Source organism: Thamnophis sirtalis, unplaced genomic scaffold, assembly GCF_051295495.1.
Source record: "Thamnophis sirtalis isolate CommonGarterSnake01/CBP01778 unplaced genomic scaffold, rThaSir2_p1.2 scaffold_6, whole genome shotgun sequence".
NCBI classification, from domain to species: Eukaryota; Metazoa; Chordata; class Lepidosauria; order Squamata; family Natricidae; genus Thamnophis; species Thamnophis sirtalis.
Genome location: NW_028261386.1, coordinates 88,968,969 through 88,995,944, shown reverse-complemented (window position 1 = coordinate 88,995,944; position 26,976 = coordinate 88,968,969). Strand labels below are relative to the sequence as shown.

Below are 26,976 nucleotides of genomic sequence, written 5' to 3'. Positions count from 1 at the left end.
ACAGTACAACTGTCATAAATGCATGCCATTTGTCAACTGCCTGAAACATGATCATCACAACCCGTGTATGCGCAGGCGCTGGGGAAGATGGCTGCCTGAGCTCGCCGCTCAGGCTCGGAGAGGGAAGAAACAAACAAAATTTGAATCCTCTGCCGACACCAGACTTACTAAAAATGAAGGCTGTGGGAGAGAGAGCCAAGTGGGTCCTGAAAAGCTGTTTACTTAAAAGAACGCTGCTCCAAACAACTCTAAGTGGCTTCGAGTGGCTCCGATCGGCTTAGAAGGGCCCTCAGGTGACACAGTCTCTTGCAGGCGGCATTCCAGCTGACGACAACTCCAGCGCCAATTTAAAACCGCCGCGGCCTCGGCTCCTTAATACGGGGCGCCGCAGAGCTGCATTGGGATGCGGTTTTCACCCACTGAATTCCATATCCTCGGAGGGGTTGGTGAGTTGGGACTGGGCGGCTGGTCTCTTTACTGCCACCACTGACATCTCTCCCCCCCCCACTTTCTCCATCACGGCCCTCTGCCTCTTTACCACCACCGCTGCGGACTTTTGCTTTGTCCATACTCTGGCTGTTGTGATCCTGGCTTCTTAAAACATCAAGCCGCCTTCCCGCTGCTATCTGCTGCTGCCACCCGCTATCTTCTTGGGCCTGCCTTTTTTGGGGTGACGGCTTGCCTTTTGGTGGAGCGTTTCTCCGGTCACCCTCTCCCTTTAGCCGCCCCCGCCCTCGTCCTCAGGGATTTTTCTTCTTATCATCCTAACTTACCATCTTAACTAACTGTTGCTGCGGCCATGGAGACCTCTGGCCATGTTGACAGTTTTGCGTTAGATCCCATGCTGTACAGCCTCGTAGAAGGAGTGGACAGGGAGATGAGGAGAACGTGGTCAGAAGGCCCCCTCCCCAACTGGCGTCGACCTATTCAGCCATTTCAGACTCTAAGACTGCATATACTTTCTGGACTCGGCAGGGGAGAAGACTAATAGCGTCTCTTAAATTTAAACTTTTTACCAACTTCACCTTTTTAAAACTTGCGCCAACCGCTTTTGCGGGGCAAAAATTGCGCTTATTTTGTGTGTTGAGGGAATGTTTGTATGAATGGGTGAGAGCGTGTCCCCACTTTTAATTTTTAAATTTGCTTAATTTTATATTATTACTCTGTATTTTTAACTATTGTTGTGGGGGATGTATGAGGAGAGTGGCTGTGTGTTGTGCATGAGGGGATCGGGTGGGCGACCTGTGGCCCCCTCCACTGAGTGCAGATGCAGAAGTGGATGGGGGCCCAGATCTGCCCCCCGTCCTGGTATGAATGATGAGTGCGGCCTGTCGGGAAGAATGGGGGCCATGGGAGGTGGGCGGGGGTCTACGGGGGAGGGTTGGGGCATTTTGGTCATGACTGGGAGGGGCAGATATGACGGGAGCTGTAGGGCTGGCCATTACCAGGGAAGAAGGATTTGCTACCTTACAACAATTCCTTGTTCCGGCCCTACTGGCTCAACTCAAGGGCCTGGTGGCAGAGGAGAGCAGGGCCCTGGTCTCAGGTTGCTGTTGCTAAATGCCAGGTCTGTAGTAAATAAAGCTCTCCTCATCTGGGACTTAATTTTAGATGAGGAGGCAGGCCTGGCATGTATAACTGAAACCTGGCTGGGCCATGAGGGAGGAGTCCCCCTCTCAGAAATGTGCCCAGAAGGGTTCCAGGGGCTACATCAGCCGCGACACTAGAGAAGGGGTGGGGGAGTGGCAGTTATTATCCAAGGGTCATTAGTTCCTTGCAGTATCCCTTCCGAGGAGATTGTGGGGTTTGAGTCCCTTCTCCTGAAGTTGGACCTACGAGCCCTGCCTGCGCTCCTAGAGGCGGTAGCTGGGTTGGCGGTGGAGTTCCCCAGACTGATGGTACTGGGGGACTTTAACCTGCCATCCCTGGGCGAACATTCTGATGGAACGCAGGAGTTCATGGCTTCCATGACAACCATGGATTTGACCCAAGTAATTCAGGGTCCGACTCATAGAGTGGGACACAGTTTGAGTTTAAGTTTATTCGTCTTGTATGCCGCCCACTCCCGAAGGACTCTTGTTTACAATAAACAAGGGAAGGGGATAAATAAACAAAACAACACTTTAAAATACACAACATTCACAGTTACCGTGGGGCTGGATATTTCACAAGCCCCACGGCCTGCCGGAGCAGCCAGGACTTGGTGGCTTTGCGGAAAGCGGGAGGGTAGTAGGGGTCCGGATCTCCACAGGGAGGTTGTTCCAAAGGGCTGGAGCTGCAACAGAGAAGGCTCTCCCCCGGGGAGTCGCCAGCCGACATTGGCTGGCAGATGGAATCCGGAGGAGACCTAACCTGTGAGATCTAATCGGTCTATGGGAGGTAATCGGCAGGAGGCGGTCTCTCAGGTACCCAGGTCCGATGCCATGTAGGGCTTTATAAGTGACGACCAGCAACTTGAAGCGGGTCCGGAGACTAATGGGTAGCCAGTGCAGCTTGCGGAGGATAGGTCTGACGTGGGTGTACCTGGGTGCACCCATAATTGCTTGCGCGGCTGCCTTCTGGACTAACTGAAGTCTTCGAACACTCTTCAAGGGCAGCCCCATGTAGAGCACGTTACAGTAATCCAGCCTTGAGGTCACAAGGGCGTGAGTGACTGAAGGGCCTCCCGATCCAGGTAGGGTCGCAATTGGTGCACCAGGCGAACCTGGGCAAAGGTCCCCCTGGTCACAGCTGACAAATGGTGTTCTAAAGTCAGCTGTGGGTCCAGGAGGACTCCCAAATTGCGGACCCTCTCTGAGGGGCGTATAATTTCACCCCCCAGCCTGAGAGATGGAATACTTGGCCAATCTTTGGGAGGGAACATCAGAAGCCACTCGGTCTTGTCTGGATTGAGCGCCAACTTGTTTACTCCCATCCAGACCCTAACAGCCTCCAGGCACTGGCACATCACTTCTACTGCTTCGCTGAATTGGCACGGGGCGGACAGATACAACTGCGTATCGTCTGCATATTGGTAGTACTTAATCCCGTGCTGGCATATGATCTCACCCAGCAGCTTCATGTAGATGTTAAATAGGAGTGGGGACAGGACCGAACCCTGCGGCACCCCATAATTGAGGGTCCTAGGGGTCGATCTCTGCCCCCCGACCAACACAGACTGCGACCTGTCCGAGAGATAGGAGGAGAACCACCGAAGAATGGTGCCTCCCACTCCCACCTCTTGCAACCGTCGCAGAAGGATACCATGGTCGACGGTATCGAAGGCCGCTGAGAGGTCAAGGAGCACAAGGATAGAGGGGTGACCCCTATCCCTGGCTCGCCAGAGATCATCGATCAGCGCGACCAAAGCAGTTTCAGTGCTATAACCAGGCCTGAAGCCCGACTGAAAGGGATCCAGATAATCGGTTTCATCCAAGGACCGTCGGAGTTGAGAGGCCACCACTTTCTCAACAACCTTCCCAACAAAGGGCAGGTTGGAGACTGGACGATAGTTGCTCAAAATGGCTGGGTCCAGAGATGGTTTCTTCAGGAGGGGTCTCACCACCTTTAGGAGGAGTGGGAAAATTCCCTCCCGGAGAGAGGTGTTAACTATCGTCCGGATCCAGCCACGTGTCACCTCCCTGCTGGTCGAGACCAGCCAGGAGGGGCACGGGTCCAGTATACAAGTGGAGGCACTCACCGCTCCCATGGCCTTGTCCACTTCATCAGGAGAAACAGGTTGAAACTTAATCCATAAAGTATGCTCAAGACCTTTCCCTGGTACCTCGGCTGGTACCGTGTAATTGGAGTCCAGCTCTGTCCGAATCCGAGCGACTTTATCCTTTAAATACTGAACAAATTCCTCAGCTCTACCTTGTAAAGGGTCATCCGCATCCCTCCCTTTCAAGAGGGAGCGGGTTATTCTAAACAAGGGGGCTGGGCGTGATTCAGCGGATGCAATAAGGGCGGCAAAATGCGAACATTTCGCCGCCCGTATTGCCACGAGATAGGCTCTCATCAGTGCTCGGTCTAACTCAGATTTACTGGCCCTCCAGCGGCGCTCTAGGCATCTCTTTTGGCGCTTCATCTCCCGGAGTTCCTCGATAAACCAAGGGGCCCTCCTGGATCCGCTGCCTCGGAGAGGTCGCAAAGGCGCAATCCGGTTTAGAGCCCCCGCCGCCACTGTATTCCAGGCAGCGACTAAGGACTCCACCGGATTGCGGACTAGAGTGTCAGGTATTTCTCCAAGCGCCGTCTGAAATCCTATAGGGTCCATCAGGAGCCTGGGGCGGAACCTCCTAATCGGTTCCCCCTCCCTACAGTGGGGGATTGGTTTCCGAAAGTCAAGCCTCAGTAGGAGGTGATCAGACCATGACAAGGGCAAGGTCTTAATGCCCTTCAACTCTAGATCACATCTCCACTGCTCCGAGAGGAATACGAGGTCAAGCGTGTGATCCGCTGAATGAGTTGAACCCCGAATTACTTGGGTCAAGTCCATGGCTGTCATGGAAGCCATGAACTCCTGCGCCCCGTCTGAGCGTTCACCAAGTGTAGGCAGGTTGAAATCCCCCAGAACCATAAGCCTGGGGAACTCCACCGCCAACTCGGCTACTGACTCGAGGAGCGAGGGGAGGGCTGTTGCAACGCTGTTGGGAGGTAGGGACATTAGCAACAAACCCACTTGACCACCAAGGTCCAACTTCATCAACAGGGACTCACACCCGACAAGCTCCGGAGCAGGGATCCTACGAGGAACTAAAGACCTTCGGACGATGACAGCCACTCCTCCACCTCTTCCCTGGGGTCGCGGCTGATGAAGCACCTGAAATCCTTCTGGGCACATTTCAGTGAGGGGGACTCCTCCCTCCGGGCCCAGCCAGGTTTCAGTAATACATGCCAGGTCTGCCCCCTCGTCTAAAATTAGGTCCCGGACAAGGGGAGCTTTGTGAACCACAGACCTGGCATTTAGCAACAACAGCCTGAGACCAGGGCCCTGACAGTTCTCGCCATCTGGCCCTGGAGTGGAACTAGCAGGGCCGGAAGGAGGGATCTCTGTGATGTAGCGAACCCTCCTTCCCCGGTAATGGCTAGCCCTGAAGTTCCCATCATATCTGCCTCTCCCCATAGTGACCGTAATGCTCTGGCCCACCCCCTCACCCGTAGCCCCCATATCCCCCCCACAGCCTCTGCTCCATCCGGCAGGTGATTTTTGTCACTCATTCTGGGATGGGAGGTAGGACTGGGCCCGCTACCACTTCTGCAATAGCACTCAGTGGAGGAGGCACCAGGCTGTACTCCCAGTCCTCACATACATACACAGCCACTCATCCATGCAATCCCCACGTATGTTAATTAAACACAAAAAATACAACAGTATGAGGTTAAAAAGGTGGGTACAAACATCAGCCAGGCACACCATTCACACTATATTCCTAAAATGTGCGGAGCATTGCGCAAGTACGGTTAAGATAGTCAATGGTGCGGAAGGAGGAGGGAGAGCTGCTCCGCCCCTCTCCCTTCCTCAGGTCCTGAAAAGCACTTAAAGTCAAGGTCCAAAAGAAAGCCGTGTTGGGTGGGCGATTGTAAAATAGAGGGTGGATGGAGTGATATCCCTGATAGTTGGAATAATATTCTTGGGGTAGCAGTGGGTAGCCGTAGTCGCAACAAAAGGAGCAGGGGCGTAGCTCTGGAAGTCCGAGAGTCCAAGTTCGTAAACAAAGAGAGCCAGATGGTAAAGGTGGTAAAAGAAGGAAGGAGGCTCCGTAATTGCAGAAGAAAGGCGGGGGAGGGTTGCACTGCAAAGAGGCTCTGATCGAGTAGAGCCAGGGGGGTGAGGGGATGGTCGCAAAGACACCAAGCAAAATCCGCTGCCCCCTTCCGTCCAAGGCCGCCATCCAGCGCCGCATGAATCGGCCACCCCACTCCCCAATGCTGATGACAGACTGGTGCAAATCCATAAGCTCCTTCCAGTCTCGTAGAAGTAAATAGAAAGCCGGAACAAGACCAGCAGGGTCGCCGCAAGCCGCTGAGGTGATACGGGAGGGGGTGCGCCTGGGGGGGTCGTAACGGTGACAACGAAGCCTGCCGATCGATCCCCTTTGGCGCCATCCGAGCCAGTTACCCCCTCCCTGGCACGATAGTCCCCTGTTCAGTCCAGTGCAGAGTGGCTCTGCTGGGTCTCCCGACCAGGAAATAGAGTTGCAAGGCGCCGGCCTCGTTAACACTTCCGGAAGCGGCGTCGCCGGCATGAAACCGCCATCTTCGCTGCTCAGCCAAAGAAACGAGCGAAAACACCGCATAGGCTGGGAGCCAGCCGAGAACGGCGACTCCCCAGCTGATCGCCTCCCCGAGTCCCCTGGGTCATACTCTGGACGACGTCATACTTAGGGCTCCTTTCTGGACGACTTGTAGCTGAAACCGGTGGTGTTTTCCGCATTCCTTCTGCCTGTCTCGCTGGAGCGAAAATCGACCGACCATTCCGCAGCTCGCACATGCGCACACACTCGACCTTGCATTTCTCTCGGGGCAGTGGAGATGTGATCTTGAATTAAGAGGAATAGAGATCTCACCCTTGTCATGGTCAGATCACTTCCTGCTGAGACTTGACTTTGGGATGCTACTCCCCCATCGCAGGGAGGTGGAGCCGATTAAGTGATTCCGCCCCAGGCGTCTGATGGATCCGGAAGGATTCCAGAAGGAGCTTGGAGGGATACCTGACTCCCTTGCCCACAACCAGACAGAGGCCTTAGTCGCAGCCTGGAATGTTGCAGTGGCTGAGGCTCTGGATCGGATTGCGCCTTTGTGGCCTCTCCAGGAGGGCACCTTGGTTCACTGAGGAACTCCGGGAGATGAAGTGCCAAAAGAGATGCCTAGAGCGACGCTGGAGGGCTAGTAACTCTGAATCTGACCGAACACTGTTAAGAGCCTTTATTAGGACTTATTTAGTGGCGATAGGGGGGGCCAAATGCACATATTTTTCCGCTCTTATTGCATCCGCGGAATCTCGCCCAGCCACCCTGTTTAGGGTGACCCGCTCCCTCCTAAAAGGTGAGGAAGCGGGGGAACCCTTGCAGGGAAGAGCTGAGGAGTTTGTTCAGTTTCTGTCAGATAAAATCACTCAGATTCGGGCGGACCTGGACTCTACTTGGGCAGCACCAGCTGAGATGCTGAAGGAAGGTCTTAGTCAGATTTGCTGGGTTGAGTTCGAGTTTGTTACCCCTGAGAAAGTGGACAAGGCCATGGGAGCGATGAGTTCCTCCATCTGTTTATTGGACCCGTGCCCCTCCTGGCTGGTTTCGACCAGCAGAGAGGTAAGACGAGGCTGGCTCCAGAGGATTACGAACGCTTCTTTACAGGAGGGGTCTTTCCCGCAGCCACTTAAGGAAGCGGTGGTAAGGCCCCTCCTTAAGAAGCCTTCTCTGGACCCAGCTATTCTTAAGAACTATCGTCCTGTCTCCAACCTTCCTTTTTTGGGAAAGGTTGTTGAGAAGGTGGTGGCGCTTCAACTCCAACGGACCTTGAATGAAGCCGATTATCTAGACTCCTTTCAGTCTGGCTTCAGGCCTGGATACAGCACAGAAACAGCTTTGATCGCACTGACCGATGATCTCTGGTGGGCCAGGGATAGAGGACATTCCTCTATCCTGGTGCTTCTTGACCTCTCAGCGGCTTTCGATACCATCGACCATGGTATCCTTCTGCGACGGTTAGAGGAGGTGGGGGTGGGAGGCACCGTTCTACGATGGTTCTGTTCTTACCTCTCTAAAAGTCGCAGTTGGTGTTGGTCGGGCGACAAAGGTCGACCCCTAGGCCCCTTAAATGTGGGGTGCCGCAGGTTTTGGTCTTGTCCCCCCTCCTATTTAATATCTACATGAAGCCGCTGGGTGAGATCATTCGACAACACGGGGTTAAGTATCATCAGTACGCTGTAGATACACAATTATATCTCTATGCCCCGTGCCAGCTCAGTGTAGCGGCGGACGTGATGTGCCGGTACCTGGAGGCTGTTAGGATCTGGATGGGGGTAAACAAACTCCTGCTCAATCCCGACAAGACTGAGTGGCTATGGATGTTCCCCCCGAAGGACAGCCCAGATAGTCCATCCTCTAAGCAGAGTATATGCAGAATGAAAAGTCTGCAGTGCTTTTTCAAAAATACAATCACATCAAGAAATGCAAAACACGATCTTTTGATTCCAATACATTAGCTACTACTAATCAACAGCTGATAACAGGAAAATATGTGAAGAGAATGCACATTATTATCATATTTGCACATTATTTGTAGTCATCATATACCTCAGCAATGAAGCAACTGCAATCATGCCAGTCAGCATTTTTCATACTCATTATAGCCAAACTATGACTATGCTTTGTTTTTAAAGGGATTTTTTTTCTGACTTTTCTTTTAAAAATACTGCTTCTAGGCCACAAAATAGGTTTATTTTGGAACTCAGCATTTGTTTTTGATGATTTATTACCAATGCAGAACAAAACATAAATTAAGCCTTATACAGTTAAATAGCCAATTATGCAATTTGGGCTACAATCCATATTGTTACTGTTCTTCTTATCCAAGAGCAGTAGACAAAACAAACCTTTAAAACTATTAAGTAAAAAGAGTAACAATGCAGACATCAATCACAAAAACCCTAAAATAATTAAAATACAGCCATTTAAAAACAAAGTTCATTTGAAAATAAATCTCAAGGACAGTGTGGTCCTGGAAGTATTACTATGACTTACTCTAATGGGCAAATACAGAGAAGATGTACCTTGTTTTCCCCAAAATAAGAACTCCCCGGTTAATAAAACCAATCGTACTTTTGAGCGTGTGTGCTAAAATAAGCTCTCCCCCCGAAAATAAGCCCTTCCTGAAAATATTGCAACACAGCAGCAGCAGCCATGAGGTGACCATGCTCGCCACCTCCTGTACCTTGCATTTATCAATTAAATTTTATTATTAATTTTAATGACCTAATTTATGCAGCAGTTCTCTTAATTCTTTTTATCTAATTCTTTTCTTCCTCTAAGTCCAGAAGAGACCAATAATATTAGAGAGGTTTCTAATCATATTTTGCTTTTCTAGCCTGGCTGCTTTTATCTTTGTCTAAATCTCTTATCAGAAAACTTCCTAACAATAAAGCTTCAATAATGTAAAAGTATTACTATAGTTCTGAACCTATAGTTATTCATTTAGTGACCAGTGACCGGCACTGAAAAAAGTTACTTGCAATCAATCTTCACATTTACGACTGTCACAGCATCCAAGTTTGTAAGTTTTGTAAGTTTAATTTTATTTATAGGCCGCCCAATCCCGAAGGACTCCGGGCGGCTTACAGAAGGGAAGAGAAAGAAAATAAAAGAAAGTAAAAAATAAAATAAGACAAGTTAAAACGACACAGATACATTCATTTAAGTCGGGGCTGGACCTCAACAATGAGGTCAACAGCCCCAGGCCTGCCAGAAAAGCCAGGTCTTGACAGCTTTTCTGAAGGCCATGAGAGTGGGTGAGGTTCGGATTTCTAGGGGTAGTTCGTTCCAAAGGGTTGGGGCAGCCACAGAGAAGGCTCTCCTCTGGGGAGCCGCCAGCCGACATTGTCTGGCTGACGGCATCCGAAGGAGGCCAACCTTGTGGGATCTTACCGGCTGCTGGGAGGAATGTGGCAGTAGGCGGTCTCGCAGGTATGCTGGTCCTAAGCCATGTAGGGCTTTAAAGGTTATAACCAACACCTTGAATTGCGTCCGGAGACCAATGGGTAGCCAGTGCAGCTCGCGGAGGATAGGTGTAACATGGGTACAACCAATATCGCTCGCGTGGCTGCATTCTGGACTAGTTGCACTCTCCAAACGCTTTTCAAGGGTAGCCCCATGTAGAGCGCGTTGCAGTAATCCAGCCTTGAGGTGACTAGGGCATGAGTGACAGTTTGGAGTGCCTCCCGATCCAAGTAGGGCCGCAATTGATGCACCAGGTGAACCTGGACAAAGGTTCCCCTGGTCACAGCCGACAGACGATGTTCCAGTGTCAGCTGTGAATCCAGGAGGACCCCCAAATTGTGTGCCCTCTCTGAGGGGTGTAAGTTTTCGCCTCCCAGGATCAAGGATGGACTATCTGGGCTGTCCTTCGGGGGGAACATCCATAGCCACTCAGTCTTGTCGGGATTGAGCACGAGTTTGTTTACCCCCATCCAGATCCTAACAGCCTCCAGGTACCGGCACATCACGGGGCATAGAGATATAATTGTGTATCTTCAGCGTACTGATGATACTTAACCCCGTGTTGTCGAATGATCTCACCCAGCGGCTTCATGTAGATATTAAATAGGAGGGGGACAAGACCAAAACCTGCGGCACCCTACATTTAAGGGGCCTAGGGGTCGACCTTTGTCGCCTGACCAACACCAACTGCGACTTTTAGAGAGGTAAGAACAGAACCATCGTAGAACGGTGCCTCCCACCCCCACCTCCTCTAACCGTTGCAGAAGGATACCATGGTCGATGGTATCGAAAGCCGCTGAGAGGTCAAGAAGCACCAGGATAGAGGAATGTCCTCTATCCCTGGCCCACCAGAGATCATCGGTCAGTGCGACCAAAGCGGTTTCTGTGCTGTATCCAGCCCTGAAGCCAGACTGAAAGGAGACTAGATAATCTGCTTCATTCAAGGTCCGTTGGAGTTGAAGCGCCACCACCTTCTCAACAACCTTTCCCAAAAAAGGAAGCTGGAGACAGGACAATAGTTCTTAAGAATAGCTGGGTCCAAGAAAAGAATTAGATGAAAAGAATTAAGAGAACTGCTGCATAAATTAGGTCATTAAAATTAATAATAAAATTTAATTGATAAATAAAATTTTGATATGAATGATAAAACTGAAATTAATGGAAACAAGCCAACCTAACATTGTAATTTACAAGAATGGCTTATTTCTGCTAAAATTAACATTAAACGTAACTTAAAGCTTGGGTTTTCTAATATGGGAGGAAAACATGGTCCATCACTGACCGTGACTTATCCCTGTAATGCAAATTTAGAGTCCAATACAACCTACCAGAAGATCAAATGAGGCAAAATTGATGGTGGGTTGAATGAACCGATTGCCTGATAATCCATCAGTCAATTTCAATTTCAAATCCCTCTTTTGCTATCTTGGGCATGATTGCTGAAAACTGAAAACATGATTTACTATTTTAAGGTGGCAAAACACAAAACTGTACAATAAACCTACATAATTTTGACACAATTTAGAAATGCAGCCTCTTCCAAAACCCAGCCTTTCTTACTTTGCAACATACAGAGTCCCACAACATTAAGATTGTTCATCCTTTGCATTGATGGTTTGCAAATTCCTGTGGCTAAGGGTACTCATGCATGTCAATAGGCCCAAAATCATACACATTAGAATTTAGCATGATATGTGCCGTATTTCCCTGAAAATAAGACAGGGTCTTATTTTCTTTTGACCTCCAAAATAAGCGCTTGGCCTTATTTTCGGGGATGTTTTATTATTTTTGAGGTACAGGAGGTGGCGAGCATGGTCAGCTGCTGCTGTGTTGCAATATTTTCAGGAAGGGCTTATTTTCAGGGGGGAGAGCTTATTTTAGCACACACGCTCAAAAGTACGATTGGTTTTATTAACCGGGGAGTTCTTATTTTGGGGGAAACAAGGTACATCTTCTCTGTATTTGCCCATTAGAGTAAGTCATAGTAATACTTCCAGGACCACACTGTCCTTGAGATTTATTTTCAAATGAACTTTGTTTTTAAATGGCTGTATTTTAATTATTTTAGGGTTTTTGTGATTGATGTCTGCATTGTTACTCTTTTTACTTAATAGTTTTAAAGGTTTGTTTTGCCTACTGCTCTTGGATAAGAATAACAGTAACAATATGGATTGTAGCCCAAATTGCATAATTGGCTATTTAACTGTATAAGGCTTAATTTATGTTTTGTTCTGCATTGGTAATAAATCATCAAAAACAAATGCTGAGTTCCAAAATAAACCTATTTTGTGGCCTAGAAGCAGTATTTTTAAAAGAAAAGTCAGAAAAAAAATCCCTTTAAAAACAAAGCATAGTCATAGTTTGGCTATAATGAGTATGAAAAATGCTGACTGGCATGATATAGCAATATAGCAATAGCAGTAGACTTATATACCGCTTCATAGGCCTTTCAGGCCTCTCTAAGCGGTTTACAGAGAGTCAGCATATTGCCCCCAACAATCTGGGTCCTCATTTTACCCACCTCGGAAGGATGGAAGGCTGAGTCAACCCTGAGCCGGTGAGATTTGAACCGCTGACCTGCTGATCTAGCAGTAGCCTGCAGTGCTGCATTTAACCACTGCGCCACCTTGGCTCTTGATTACAGTTGCTTCATTGCTGAGGTATATGATGACTACAAATAATGTGCAAATATGATAATAATGTGCATTCTCTTCACATATTTTCCTGTTATCAGCTGTTGATTAGTAGTAGCTAATGTATTGGAATCAAAAGATCGTGTTTTGCATTTCTTGATGTGATTGTATTTTTGAAAGAGCACTGCAGACTTTTCATTCTGCATATACTCTGCTTAGAGTTTTCCTTAAAGAAAAACAAACAGTCAGATTACACGATTAATTTTAATCGTGTGACCATTGGGATGCTGCAATGGTCATAATTGTGAGCGCTGGTCATAAGTCACTTTTTTTCATTGCCATTGTAACTTTGAATGGTTGCCAAACGAATGATTGTAAATCAGGGATTTCCAATATTTCCTGTTTTCATTTTATTTAATTTTTGCTTAATTATGGAAATTGGGGCTTCTGGGTATTTATAGGCTTTAATTCCCAAATGCATATTCCTAGAGCAGTGATGGTGAACATAGGGCATGCATGCTACAGGTGGCACGTGGAGCCATTTGTCAGGGCACACGAGCTGATTTCACCCTTTTTTAAAGCCATTTTTCGTCCTCCCTAGGCTCCAGAGGCTTTATAGGAGCCTGGGGAGGGCGAAAAGAGCATCCCCAGCTTCTCTCCGGAGGCTTCATGAGCTTCCCTGAAGCCTCCGGAGCGCAAAAAACCGCCCCATTGGCAAACCGGAAGTTCAGGCACCGACTTCCGGTTTGCTTGGAGGGTCGTCTTGACTGCTCCGAGGCTTCAGGGAAGCCTCCTGAAGGTCCCTGAAGCCTTTGGAGCGCTCAAAATGACCCTCCGAGAAAACCAGAAGTGTTCTTCCGGTTTGCTCGGAGGGTTGTCTTCACTGCTCCAGAGGTTGACTGCTCCCGAGGTTTCAGGGAAGCCTCCTGAAGGTCCCTGAAGCCTCCAGAGGGCTTCCGGAGTGGGGAGAAGCTGTTTTCGCCCTCCCCAGGCTCCTATAAAGCCTCTGGAGCCTGGGGAGGGTGAAAAAAGCATTCAAAAATGGGGGTCGCGCCTGTAGTGCGCATGCGCACTCGGGGGGGGTCGTGCATTGCATTACGGGTGCGGCACACCCGCACACGACCTCCCTGCGCTCCCCCCACTTATGGCATGCGAGCGAAAAAAGGTTCGCCATCGCTGTCCTAGAGAGTCCTTTTAAAATTCCCATTTGAGCATAATTTGATGCTTTCTGAACTGAACTGCAAAAATCTGGGAAATAGAATTGAAATGTTACCCTCGAGTGATAATTTGACGACTTGCTATCCAGATTTGGCAGCCCTATCATTTTTCAGTATGAATTTGAAGAAGCCATTCTGATCACTCTTAAACCTGGGAAATTTAATCTTAAAAGCATAATAATTTAATCTAAAATCATAAAAATAATGATACCGGAGAAAATTTCCCAAAATAATTACAAATGCTTTATATATACAGTACAAATACAGATAGTCTTCAACTTACGACCACAATTGACCCCAAAATTTCTATTGCTAAGTGAGAAATTTGTTACGTGAGTTTTGCTCCATTTTACAACTTTTCTTGCCACATTTGTTAAGTGAATCACTGCAGTTGTTAACACAGTTATTAAGTAAATCTGGCTTCCTCATTGAAGGGGGAAGGACACAAAAGATGATCACATGACCCCCAGGACACTGCAACCGTAATAAATGTGAGTCAGTTGTCAAGCATCCAGTCATGTGACCATGGGGCTGCCACAATGATCGTAAGTGTGAAAATGGTAATAAGTCACTTTTTTCAGTGCCGTTGTAACTTTGAATGGCCACTAAGTGAACTATTGTGAGGGCCACTTGTACATAAATTTATAAACATATAAATTTGTATATATACAAATAAGGTGGTGGGGAGGAGTCTGTAAACTTGTTTCTCATCTTACCTAGCAGCAGAAGTGGGAGTAGATGAAGGACTGGAATATAGTTATGCTAAATGTTTATGACAGGTAGGTGATCCCAGCTGTTGGGCAGAGGAGAGTGATATCTAATTCCCCTATCAGGTACTAATAAATCATAGTTTGGAGACTACAGAAATATTATAGCCTCACTTTGCACTGTCCTTCCATGCAATTCCTGCCTCCATTCCATACCTGGTAATTTCTATAGCTCTCTTGATTTGGATGTCACATGATATTTAGTTGAGAATAAATTGGGTTAAAGAATAAGAAGTTTAAAGAGTTTTGAAAATTAGCTTTGAGATTAGTATTTACTATTGCTTACTCAATAAACATAATTATTGTAAGTTAAAAATGGATGAGATGACTTAAAAATGAGAGGAAAGGATAATGACGGTGTTCTTAGTCATCCTTTAAGGATTAGAATAATGTGTTTGAGCTCACACAATATTAAGCTCAAACCAAACCAAATACACAATACAGCTATACATTTGTGTGCTTTATTGGTTTGTAAACTTTGACACATTCGATGTGAAGTATGATTTAGTCCAATAATAACTAAACAAACTATGGTATGGATTAGCACCATATAAAATCCAGGTAAGTACCTGCATTGGGCTAGCTAATATCCATCTTTGATGAGAAGTTATTTCACATTTTCCTAGTATTTTTTCCAGGTGAAAACTGCATGAAATGGGGAGTTTCTCCTAAACAAGGAAGTTTGTTTTTCCATATCGTATATTATGAGATAAGCACAATTGCTATAATATAATTCTACCTTCCTGCTTTCACACCGGAATCTTTTCTATATTTATGCAGAGTATGCAAGTGTATTCATGTAGCAATTTAAACTCTTTCCTGAAACTGAGTTATAGCAGAGACTTTGTGGTTTGAAAAAGCCTGCATTTCCTGTTGAGAATAATCTGTTTTTCCTGACTTCTTCTCTGCATAAAGAGTTTGTGTGATATATTCTTTTGCCAAAAAGATAATCATATATGACTTTTATTCATATGTATAAATACTGTAGACATTTATGAAATAATAACTGGAAGGAAATTAAATATATAGAGACACCTAATTAACTTGTGGGTTCTACTTTTGCTTTGCACATGGAGAAAAATCTTATGAATTTACAGTAGCATAGAGCCCATCCTCCCCTCTGAAGCATGTGATATACAGCTGAGAGTAAATCTGTAATACAATAGTAATTCTCTAAAGTTATTTGTTAAGCTTCTTAGTTGAACTGAAAATTGGAATGCTTGTCTTGTTCATTCTGATGTGAGAAATTAGCTACTGATACTGATCATGTGTTAACTTTAATGTAGTTGATTTGTAGTTTAATTAAAAATCAATTTTGAATTTTTAAAGACTAAACTTTACAACCCAAACTTCAACATTTAGAAGCTAACTAATACAGATTGACTGCCAGCATTAGTTTAAACTAGTAATGAAATAATAATTTGCATTTGAAGTTAGGAATGTAATTCTGAATAAAATAGACTTTCCCCTTTAATAGTATTTTGACAGAAGATGACTAGAAACATAATGTTTGCTGACTGCTTCATTTCTTGCATTTTCTAATAAAAATGCTATTCACAATTCTGTTAATATATGATACATTTGATATATTCTGTTTTTACAAATCTCTCTCCACAGGAAGGCTTATGCACCTATATGCTGTTTGTGTAGACTGTTTAGAAGGGGTTCATAAAATTATCTGCATAAAGTGCAAATCTCGGTGGGATGGAAGCTGGCATCAGCTGGGAACCATGTATACTTATGACATTCTAGCAGCCTCTCCTTGTTGTCAGGTTAGTATTATAAAAGAGTTCATATTTTAGTAAATTATGTTCCACGGTCTTTGCAAGCCTCTGGGATATAGTGATAGCTGTCTAGAGACTATTTCATGGATGAGGATACATTCATGACTCTCTGGTGGATGCTGCTTCTCTTCCAAAAGCACATATCTTTTCCAGCAGTACCGGTCAGGTGCAAGCAATTAGATCCACATAGATAGAGTTCAGGCTAACTACTTTATTGTATTCTGCCTATAATACAGGAATCTCCCTAGATTGCTTGCCTTCCTTTGGGAACAAATAGATAAGGCTCTGTGAGGCTTGGGGGGGAGGGGGGAAAGAGTCAGCCCTGGATGTCTTCTAGCTGTGCAAATTCAAATCTAATTCTCTGCTTGAACTTTTGCTCTACCTGGCTGAGCATTTTCTTTCAATACTGCCTCCCATTCACAGTGATGAGGAGAATCCCATGTGACTATCAGAGCACTGCAGCTAATGATTAAGAAGAATTTATGTGTTTGTTGTCTGTGTCCTGTACATCTTCATTAAAGAGCATGTTGTGTAGAATTGCGTGTACACATAGAGAAGATAGCACTTGTAATTATCTCAGTGTGCATTGAAATAAAGATGAAGCCTGGTGATGCAGTGCTGTTCCATCTCCTGGAAATGCCCTCCTAGAGGAAGAGTTTCAATACTTCGGGGTCATATTGGCCAGATGTTAAGATAAAATGAATCAAAAGCACCAAATCTTCCTAGATTTAATCCTTGCCTTTCATTTTAGTCTGATATACCTAGAGATGAAATCTATGCATCCAATGTAGGCATTGTAAAATGCAATCCACTCTAGGTAACTGATTCATTTTTAAAAATCTACATTAATAGCTGATTCTACAGACACAAGAGATTGATGTTCCGAATTTTATTATTCAGGCATGCTTTCCCAAGTACAAGCTGTAGTAGGAATTGGCCCATCAGGCTATAATTATAAGGCATATTCAGTAAGAATAAAACAAATAGAAGCATGATAGGGTTTGATGGACGATGGAAGCCAATTATGAGATTTTTGAAATTCTGTTCTCTTTTTCTCTGTCTCTCTCCTCTATTACAGGCTCGGCTGAACTGTAAACACTGTGGGAAACCTGTTATAGATGTACGTATTGGGATGCAGTATTTCTCAGAATACAGCAACGTTCAGCAGTGTCCACACTGTGGAAATTTGGACTATCATTTTGTGAAGCCATTTTCCTCATTTAAAGTTCTGGAGGCTTATTGACAAAAGCTTTGCCATAGTAATAGCTATTTTATGAGTATTGTTCCATTTATTTTACATATCTTTTATAAGATCTGCTCTGTGAAGGGGAGGGGGGCTTTTTTTCTAATTGAAAGGAAAGTGCAGCAAGCTTTGCGTGGTTATGTACATGTGTTCCTGTGTAGATGTGTGTCATTCAGACAGGTCCTCTTGCCATGATTTCAGTGAAGGCTAGAGATGCAGCACCATCTTTTTTTGTCTCTCTATCATATTATCCTAGCTCTTTTCCAGATGTGTTGGGATCACACTGCCTGGATATTCTGAAAAAAATGTTCCATCACATCTGGGAAATTGTCTATATTCACCCAGGTTGGAGTGAAAATTCCATTCTATTTGTTCCCTTTATTGTTAAATGAAACAGTGACTTCAAGTTTTTGTAGGTTGGAGAGATGAACAGATTTTCATAAACATGTAGAAGAAAGAAAATTGTAGGTCTGCCCAGATGAAGCGGGAAACCCAGCATCATGGGAGTAGAGTTCTGCTTATAGATAAGGTCAGTGGTGGGATTCAGCCAGTTCGCATTGGTTCAGGCAAACTGGTTATTAAATTACTCACCCCTACTATCAAAGTGGATCCTGGGTGCTGCGCTGCAATGGAAAAACAGGCAACAGAGAGGCCAGTATGAAGGAAGAAGAAGGCCGCTTTCCCTCTTTCTTCTCCCTGCTCCTCCTACTTCTCTCGTGCTGGCCATTCTGTTGCTCATTTCTCCATTGCAGTGTAGTGCAATGCCCAGGATCTACTTTGATAGGAGGGTGGGTGGTAATTTAACAACCTGTTTGCCTAGGGTCAGGTTGGCTGTTGCCAGAGGCTTATCCCACCTGTGTGGTGGAGCTGGAGGATGGGGATGGGCCACGCCTCCCATGACAGCCAACCTGACCCTGGGCAAATCAGTTGTTAAATTATTTGAATCCCACCATTGGATAAGGTAGTCCCTCAGTCTTCTGCTGTGCCCTGAATATCAGTTCTGAAGAGTGGGAGCTGAACAGATTTTGAAGATATTGGGGGAATAGAAAGTGGTTCTATGCTAAGCAGCACTCTCATTACTACTGCCTTTTCCCATGCACTCTAATATATTTCAAGGCCTAATATAAAATATGGAAGAGGGAGGGGAGGTGTTACAAATTACAATTAACATCAAATGCTTAATGTTAATCCACAGACTTCAGGTTTGTATGCAGATCCTATCTGTACATTTTAGATGAACTAAGAAAGGATACTGGGTAGTTGTACAGCCAGATTTTCAAAGACATTTTCCTTGTGTGCACCTCTGTCCATCCAATATCTTCATATTTTGCTCCTTTGTTGAACTTACATCATTCCTGGGAGCAAAATCAGGATTTGATAATATTAGTAGTGCTGGTTAATATAGTTAGAGGCTCTGTTTATTGAGATAAACTTAACCATTGACAAATGAATGTAATACTATATCAAAAAATGCACTGTTTAAAACAGTTTTATTTTTGCATAGTGTCTTCCTGGGATATATATTTGATAATCATAGTTACTCTCACTGACAGATCATACTGTTTCCACTAACACTATAATTCAAACAGTCAGGGAAATTTCTACAAAAACTTGCAATTTTAATAAGTTGTGTTATTTCAGCTTTTTTCAAGCATTTTAAAGTCACCTTAGAGAGTTTGGTAATACTGCAAAACTCATTACAAAATCTGTTATCAAGAGAGGAATCTGCAACTTACGTTGCAAATTTTTTTATTGTGATTAACCCTTGTCTCTTGGTACAGCTATAGTAAACTATATTCAAACTAAATGAAGGATGATAGATTAGTGTGCCTACCTGTAAAATAATTTTCCTATAGGTTGAAATATTTAATAATTTCTTTACAGTATTTCAAAAGTGTTCTCTAAAACTGAATGGTGTCTATAGAACAGTTTTTATTAGTTGTTCACATATCATCAGGTAAAATTTCTGCAGAAATACTCCCAAGATTATGTGTGCATATATGGGCTGTGTATAAACAAACAAGGAATTAATTAAAAGATTTTAGCATACTTAAGGTTCAAAAAAGCTGCTAAAGATCTTAATAATTAATGGCTTATACTATCTTGTTGAATAACAGATCTCAATATTTTGAACCTCCCTGCTGTTTTGGGATACATGTTATCATGTGAGGTGCATTATGCCCCATGACTTGTGAAATTCATTTTATGTCTTTTGAATCCTAGTATGAATTAAGTCATATTAAAAGAGGTTAAACCCACTTTTTGGTACCTATTTTGAAACGACACTTTTAGTTAATTTTTTTTTTTAATTTATGAGAAATTAAAAGTGAAATAATTGAAACCGAAGAAATTTAAGGACAAAATAATTGTTTTCTGATTATTGTTCTTTTATCAGTGTTGTAGTTACTTTATCTTTACATGTGGAAATTTTTTTTTGTTAAAAGTGAATGGTCAGTCTTTTGAAATTTGATAGTCTAAGTATTTGGTTTTTCAGCACAAATTGTTCAACTTTAGAAACAAATGATCTACTTGAAAATGGAATGTTTTATTGAACTATAATTATAACATTATTTCCAAAGATGAGCAGGTAAATGTAATTTTTGTAGATCAGCACTAAGGAGCAAATGAGCTGTCACATCAGAAATTTGTGATAAGATTTTGCAATATCATTTTATTTTAGGTTTTTATGGATATTGCATGTGATAATTTGGTGTCTACTGCAATGATGTGATGGGTCAGTGTGAGCAGTATAAACCTCTTTCCTTTTCCACAGTTGTTGTGAAATGTAGCAACAGCAACATTCAGTTATTATTTGGATGACTATTTTAGGCTACTTAGCTCAAAACAGCTCTGGGGGAAGAGGTAATTTAGGTGAGGGGGGGAGATTAGCTGTTCTTCATTCAACATGATGCAACCTCCATCAAGTAGCCCTGAAAAAATATATATACAGAGAAATAATTTCAATTTTTAAGTGCAGTTTTCTCTGCTTTGTTTCCAATGTTTGGGTCTGCAGATTTGAGAGTACTAGTTTTCAGACCAACTGAAGAGTGTTATTTGGGGGAAGATAGTTCTAGTGTGTGTAAGCTCTTTAGAGTTTTGGTGGATCTGATCACTCCAAATTTTGTACTGGGTAATAAACATTGTGTAGCGACAATAATCTATTGAAAAGAAAATGCTGCATTGGGATCATGGCAAGCATGAATGAAAAGACACACATGCTTCAAAAGTATAATAAAATGGATATCCAATAATATGTGGTCTCATAAACTATGTTTTCTTTCAGCCCTGCAAGATTGTCAAACTCTTTTCATAGCTTGCATATGAATTTGAAATATTTGGAATCTAATTTCCAAAAACATTTATTGATAACATTATTGTAATTATTCAAGAGAGGGGAACAGTAGTGAAGTATTTTACTTTTCAACTCAATTGGATTTTTCTATTGAGGCCTTTCCGATACTGTTTATTTTCTTATTTGCATGCCGTGTACAATTTAGCATTTGGTTTGGATAATAAATCATGTTGCTCTTTCCCCCCACCATGTAATAAAGATATGAACATTAGCAGTTGTATATATGTCACTGCCTGAGACATAGATAGAATTCCTTCCTAATTGATACATTTGATTGACATTAAATTATACAGGAATGATAGAGGCCGTGAACTCATTTATGTGCATGCATTACCCACAACCTACATGCATAGAACACAATGTTATTACTGGGTAACAAGTTTCATAAAGGCTATCGCTACTCCTCTCTACTTTACTCAGTGTGGATTGCCCAGGAACGCTCATATCCATAGCCATAATTTTTTTAGGTTAACAGGTAGTATTCATCAACTTTCTCATTCAAAATTTAAGGTGAGTTGTACTAAAAATAGAGTAGCAGCATAGTAATCCAAATGCAAATCACAGATACCAAGACCAAGAAAGATGTAAAGCAAATAAATACTATGGTTGCAATTTAGAAAATGCATACAGTTGTGTGTGTATGTGTATGTGTGTGTATGAGAGATAGAGAGAGAGAGTGGGAGAGAGAGAGATGGTTTCTTCTGCACCCCCCCCCCCCCGGCAGATATTTAGCATCCTTAGTATTGAAGAAAATTGCTCCTAGGGAGCTTCATGTATTCATTGAAGCTGGCGGTATGAAATTGGGGTTCTATGGGATATGTTGGCTATATTTTAGCATCTGCTCAAATTATGTCTCCACAAGTGCATGTTGTGTGTATGACCATTTAAAAAAAGGCATTTGCAGAATTGCAATTAATCTTAAATGATACAGGATCAAGACATTGAGAGAGAATTGAATGAATTGCAGAAAAAAGGATGTTCACTTTCATTCGTGAAAATCATTTCTGGGCTGTTTACATGCTAAAATAAATCTTACAAATAAATATTTTTTCCCCATTAAAGAAAGCATATTAGAAATTCCTTAAAACCAACCCGATAATAGATTGATATTTATAGTGTATAAAATATCTATTGTGCGTTAGCATCATCAGTACCTCCCCAAAATAATGTTTCTTGATATATATGAATTTGAATTAATTTGACTTTCATGATTGCATATAATACAATACCACATAAACGAGGGCTGTTGAAAGAGGAGCTTCACAGTGTGTTAGACAGTGAACAGGGTAGCTTTCTTTGAAATGTTCAAGCAGCTGCATCTTTTTTCTAAGTTCCCACAGTTGTTTTAGAAACTGGCACTTATGGTCTCCATGTGCATTGACATATATAGCCACTTCATTTTGCTGAGGTGTGCAATAGAGATGTATCCTGTACTGCATCTGGCAGAAATTTCTTTCCACAGCTGCTACTTTCATAACATCTGTATTTTATTGGTGACTTGTTTTTCTTCTTAAACATTGCAAGACCATGTTAAATTCTTTTGCTGTGTCCACATGATCTTTTCCAAACTTGATAAAACTTTTTATTCACCGTGGCATTTGTATTTGATAACACAATGCTATCATTTTGGCACTAAATTGTTCCATGTGGGTAACCACACCTACACATATAAATAACAAAATGAAGATATTGAATGTTAATCCTGCATTTTCCCACCCTTCGTGAAGAAAAAGGAGAACATGTTCCTAAAAAATCAGCAGAATAGTGTTACAATTCAGCTTCAAAGACTGTTTGATCACAAAAACATACATTTTAAACTCCATTTAAAAACATTAAGTGCACCTGAGACTATATGACTATGATGCTTATTTGATCATTTTAAGTGAGTAAATTACTGAAAACCAGATTTGAGGCAACAGATGATTCTGTCAGTGTGCTCTTTTGATAGGAAGACATGTAGCAAATTTAATTTTTTTCTGATTTACTTGTACGAGGTATTCAAGGGCAAATTGTTGTGTGGTATCCAGCTTGCCCTGTTTGCGTTTGTTCAGTAAAAGCCTTTTTTCCTCAAAAGGAAAAAAAAAGTTTTGGATTGCACTTTTGCAGGGGAAAAATATGTACATAGCAAATGAATGTTGATAAACTTTAAAACAATTGTTTATGATGCCATTTTTGTGGTGTTAAATTTTGAGGTTGTGATTTATCTGTATTAAAATAATAAACTGTGGTGGATTATGTTCGTGGCTGTTTTAGACTAGTCCAGATAAAGATTCACAGCGTTGTGTGTAAGAGGACTGTGCAAAGCATGCTGCAAGTATTTTTAAAGTAAGATAATAACAGAAATAACATGAGGGTCTTTTTAGTGTCTGTAATCATCATGAAAATGCAGGGTCCTGTTCTTACTTTAAGATAAGATTCAGCACCAAGTAGAGTTGAACTGTAGATTCAACTCCAGATTCAAGATAAGATTCAGCACTAAGCAGAATCCAGAGTGGCTTTGTCCACCAAAATTTACATTATGTCAGAAGGCCTGAGAGACCTTTGCAATATTGGTCAGTTTCAGAACACTGGTAGGCTTTAGAGGTGTCCAACTTAGGCAACTTGAAGACTTGTGGACTTCAACTCCGAGAATTTCCCAGCCAGCAAACTTCATTTGAGTCACACAAGAACTTCAACAATGAATTATATAGCATGTGAAATTACCACCTGGAATAGCTCATTCAGGAAACCAAACAGCCAATACAATAGGTATGAAATAAGTTTCACCAACAATAGGTTTTACCCAGTCCTCCTACCATCCTTTGTTAATGGAACTCTGGCTTATCTCTGAAGAACAACTGAAAGAGCTTGCAAAAGAAAAAGCAGCATTTGATAGCATTCATCACTTTTTAAATAACTGGTTAATATTTCACCCAAAAGAAGTTCGGTCCCCCCCCCCATTTTTTCAGAGTGCAGTATTTGGGATAATATGTTTAACTGGAAATGATGCAGGTTTCTATTAAATGATAGAGGGACAATCTATTATTTAAAATTCAACAATAGAACTCTGAATACGGATGGGCAGTTCAAGTGGCATCATTGTGTCTTTGGATGTATGCTTTAATTTGCATTTTTTTGAATTGAACAGGATTGAACTGAATGATTACTTTTGATTCTGATTCTCTGATGTGACAAGATTCAAGAATCTGATTGTTTCAGGCAATTTATCTCATTAACAAAACAATCTCTTTCATGACTTCAGCAGTTAATGCTGTTGCTAATTCTGAAGCACGTAGCCAATAAAATGAATATATATGCTTCTAGAAAAAGCAATAAGAAAGCCCTTACAGCCATCACAAAACGTGGTTGAGATTTGATTTCAAACTCTTACATGAGTGCACACCAAAATTAAAAGGATTGGCGTACAAGGTTTGCTTCACCAGATTACCTCTTTGTGATTTTTCTAGGATACAACCATAGATTGTTATGTTGTTCGACACCATGTCTGCATATGCATTAATTCATGAAATGGCTTTCTGTCCTTTTCAGGGAGAGCTTATGGTCCTTTTTAGTCACCAATAATATAAGGGTTTTACTGGTGGATATCTACAATCTGGTTCTCCATATCATTAGTTTGATATTAAAAATTAAATCGGATTTCTATGCCAAAGTCTCATTTTGTAGAATGTCTTTAATGCATGGTATTAGTCCCAAGGTATGTTTCTATCCAGTGAGACTGGTTTGGAAAGTCGTATTTTTGGATCCCCTTCTGTGCTAAAGGAGAATATACCATCTAGACATATCTGTTAGGAGCATTTAAGTGAAATCCATTTTGATCTCCGTCACTGGTATATCTAACCAGATATACCAAATATACCCAAACAAGAATGTATTGTTCCGAACCTGGGAATAAGCTCTTTCAGAAAAAATGTGCTGGGACACATTTCTTGACTGACATTAGGGTTTAATTTTTTGCTGAACTCAACTCCCTCAAAAAACAAATGAGACATCACTTGGCTCCCAAGATTCAAGTTACAAGACTTGCTTGCAAAAGTTGCTTCCTTTTAAATAGGGTTCACTATTTTGGTGGTCAGAGCAGGGCTTCTGAAAGCAAGGTAACAGCATTTTGGAGGAATAATCTTTGTTGATTTCTATATCACAGATTCAAAACAAATACAAGCACTTCTGTATAAAGAAGCATTTTACATTAATAGTGGGCCATTTTAAAAAGAAAACCACAGGTAAGGCATGAATGCTGATGCTGGAAGTAAACTAGTGCAAAGCTCTGACTATAACATTCAAGAAACAGGTCTTGATTTAAATGGAAAGCTGAATCTGTTGTCAAGTTCTTCGGTACATCTTTCTCTCATTCCTTTCTATACATCTTTCTCATTCTATTCCTAGGATAACTAAAATATCCAGCTCCACCTTTTGATCAGCTGTTATCTATTTATACCATGTTTCCCCGAAAATAAGAAAGGGTCTTATTTTCTTTTGACCCCCGAAATAAGTATTTGGCATTATTTTTTGGGAGATATTTTTGAGGTGCAAGAGGCAGCAAGCATGGTCACCTCATGGCTGCTGCTGCATTGCAATATTTTTGGAGAGGGCTTATTTTTGGGGCAAGGCTTATTTTTAGTGCATGCACTCAAAAGCCCGATTAGGCTTATTATCCGGAGAGGTCTTATTTTCAGGGAAACAGGGTATCATAACTAAGGCTTCCAGGGTTTCCTTAGCAATAGCAAATTTTACATTATTTTCTCAAACATTTGTAAACAAGTTACAGGTAGTCCTTCATTTATAATAATTGAGCCCGCAATTTCAGGTCACCACATGATCATCAGATTTTATGACCTTTTCTGGCGTCTTTAAATGAGCATGGTAGTTATGAAGCAAACACATGATAGTTAAGCAAAACCAAAAATGTAAATTGCAGTCACATATTCACAGGATGTAGCAAAGAGCCATAAATGCAGGCTGGTGCATTTATGGGCTGAGTGCCCAAAATGAACATGACTGGGGACAGATGTCAGAACTTCGAATCCTGTCCTCCCTTTTTGGGGGTCTGTTGCAACTTTGAATGGTCACTAAGTGACTGGTTGTAAGTCGAGTACTACCTGTGTCTCAAACATCCCAACACCTTAGAGTTATATAAAAAAACAAATAAAGCTTATTTAGTTGCTAATGTCATGTAGAAAGTGAAAAAAGTGTGATCATCAGTTCTGGCACAGGCTTTTTCTGGCTGCTTGAAATTCTTGATCTGTAAGTACAGTGGATAGTTGTGAATTGCTGGTGAATTAGTACTAAGTGTGCACCAGCCTTTTAATATTTATGGCTTTAAAAAGACAGAAAAGTTGAGTAGGTGGAAACCCTCATTCTGTCTGTTTACTGCTTTCAAGTACATTGATTGTATGTATGTTTCCACAAGGAATAATACAAAAATGTATGAGATAACCATGAAGTGAACCACTCAAGCAGGATACTTCAACAATCATTTTGTAGCCAGAATCCTATTTGTAATAGCCCCTAGAAACATCTAACTATTAATTTGGATCTGTCAGGGGTTTTCAAAAGATATTTTGAGTTGCTTCTCATTTTTGCATGATAGATGTTGTCAGTTCAATGAAAATCTCAGGTATAGACTTGCTATTTATTAATGATTCATTTGGCTTGTCTTATAGACTGCCTGTTTGGGTGGGGCTTTGGGATCAAAGGTTTCTCTTTTTGCCTTTGTAGTCATTTCTAGTATTTTTAAATTGGAGACCAACCTGCTCTCTCAAAGTGCAATCACAATACATTATACAGTACAATGTAGTATTATAGAGAGATCTTCAAATAGATTTTTTAATGTCTAATGTGGAGAGATTCCTACTGTGAAATTGGTTCTGGAGTCATCCCTAATTTGAATCTCTTCAATACAGGTGGTAATGTATACCTTGATGATCTCAGACAAATATTATCAACTATTTTTCAGATGGTTCGTTACATTACATTACTGAGATAATATATCTCAACTGTTTTGAAGAATCTGATCATTATTAGGCCTAATTCAAATTTCTGTTTATAGTCCCCATAAAAACATCCACATCTGACAGCTTTTGTAGAAATGTGAGCTTTTGTCTAATAAAAAGAAAGGGGGGGGGGGAATCCCCAGCAAATGAAAACTATTAAGGCAATGTTTAAAATACTAAGGAGGTTATAAATGAAAATCTTAATATTGAAACTAGGCTAGAATTCCTGAGATGCGATCCAGTGTTTAAAAAAAAAGTGAATTCAATTGATTGGCATAAAATTATATAGTCTAGA

The 26,976-nt window shown here is 42.4% G+C and overlaps 1 protein-coding gene across 1 annotated transcript in view; it reads left to right on the top strand.

Annotated features, from left to right (window-relative positions):
• The window catches only part of HECA (HECA ribonucleoprotein granule regulator), a 46,302-nt gene extending 23,376 nt beyond the window's left edge, over positions 1 to 22,926 (top strand). Inside the window, exons 3-4 of the mRNA XM_014076123.2 lie at positions 15,930 to 16,084; positions 17,175 to 22,926. Coding sequence (XP_013931598.2) covers positions 15,930 to 16,084; positions 17,175 to 17,339 — 320 coding nt within the window. The 3' untranslated portion in view covers positions 17,340 to 22,926. The remainder of the gene's footprint in view (positions 1 to 15,929; positions 16,085 to 17,174) is intronic.
• The last annotated feature ends 4,050 nt before the right edge of the window (positions 22,927 to 26,976 follow it).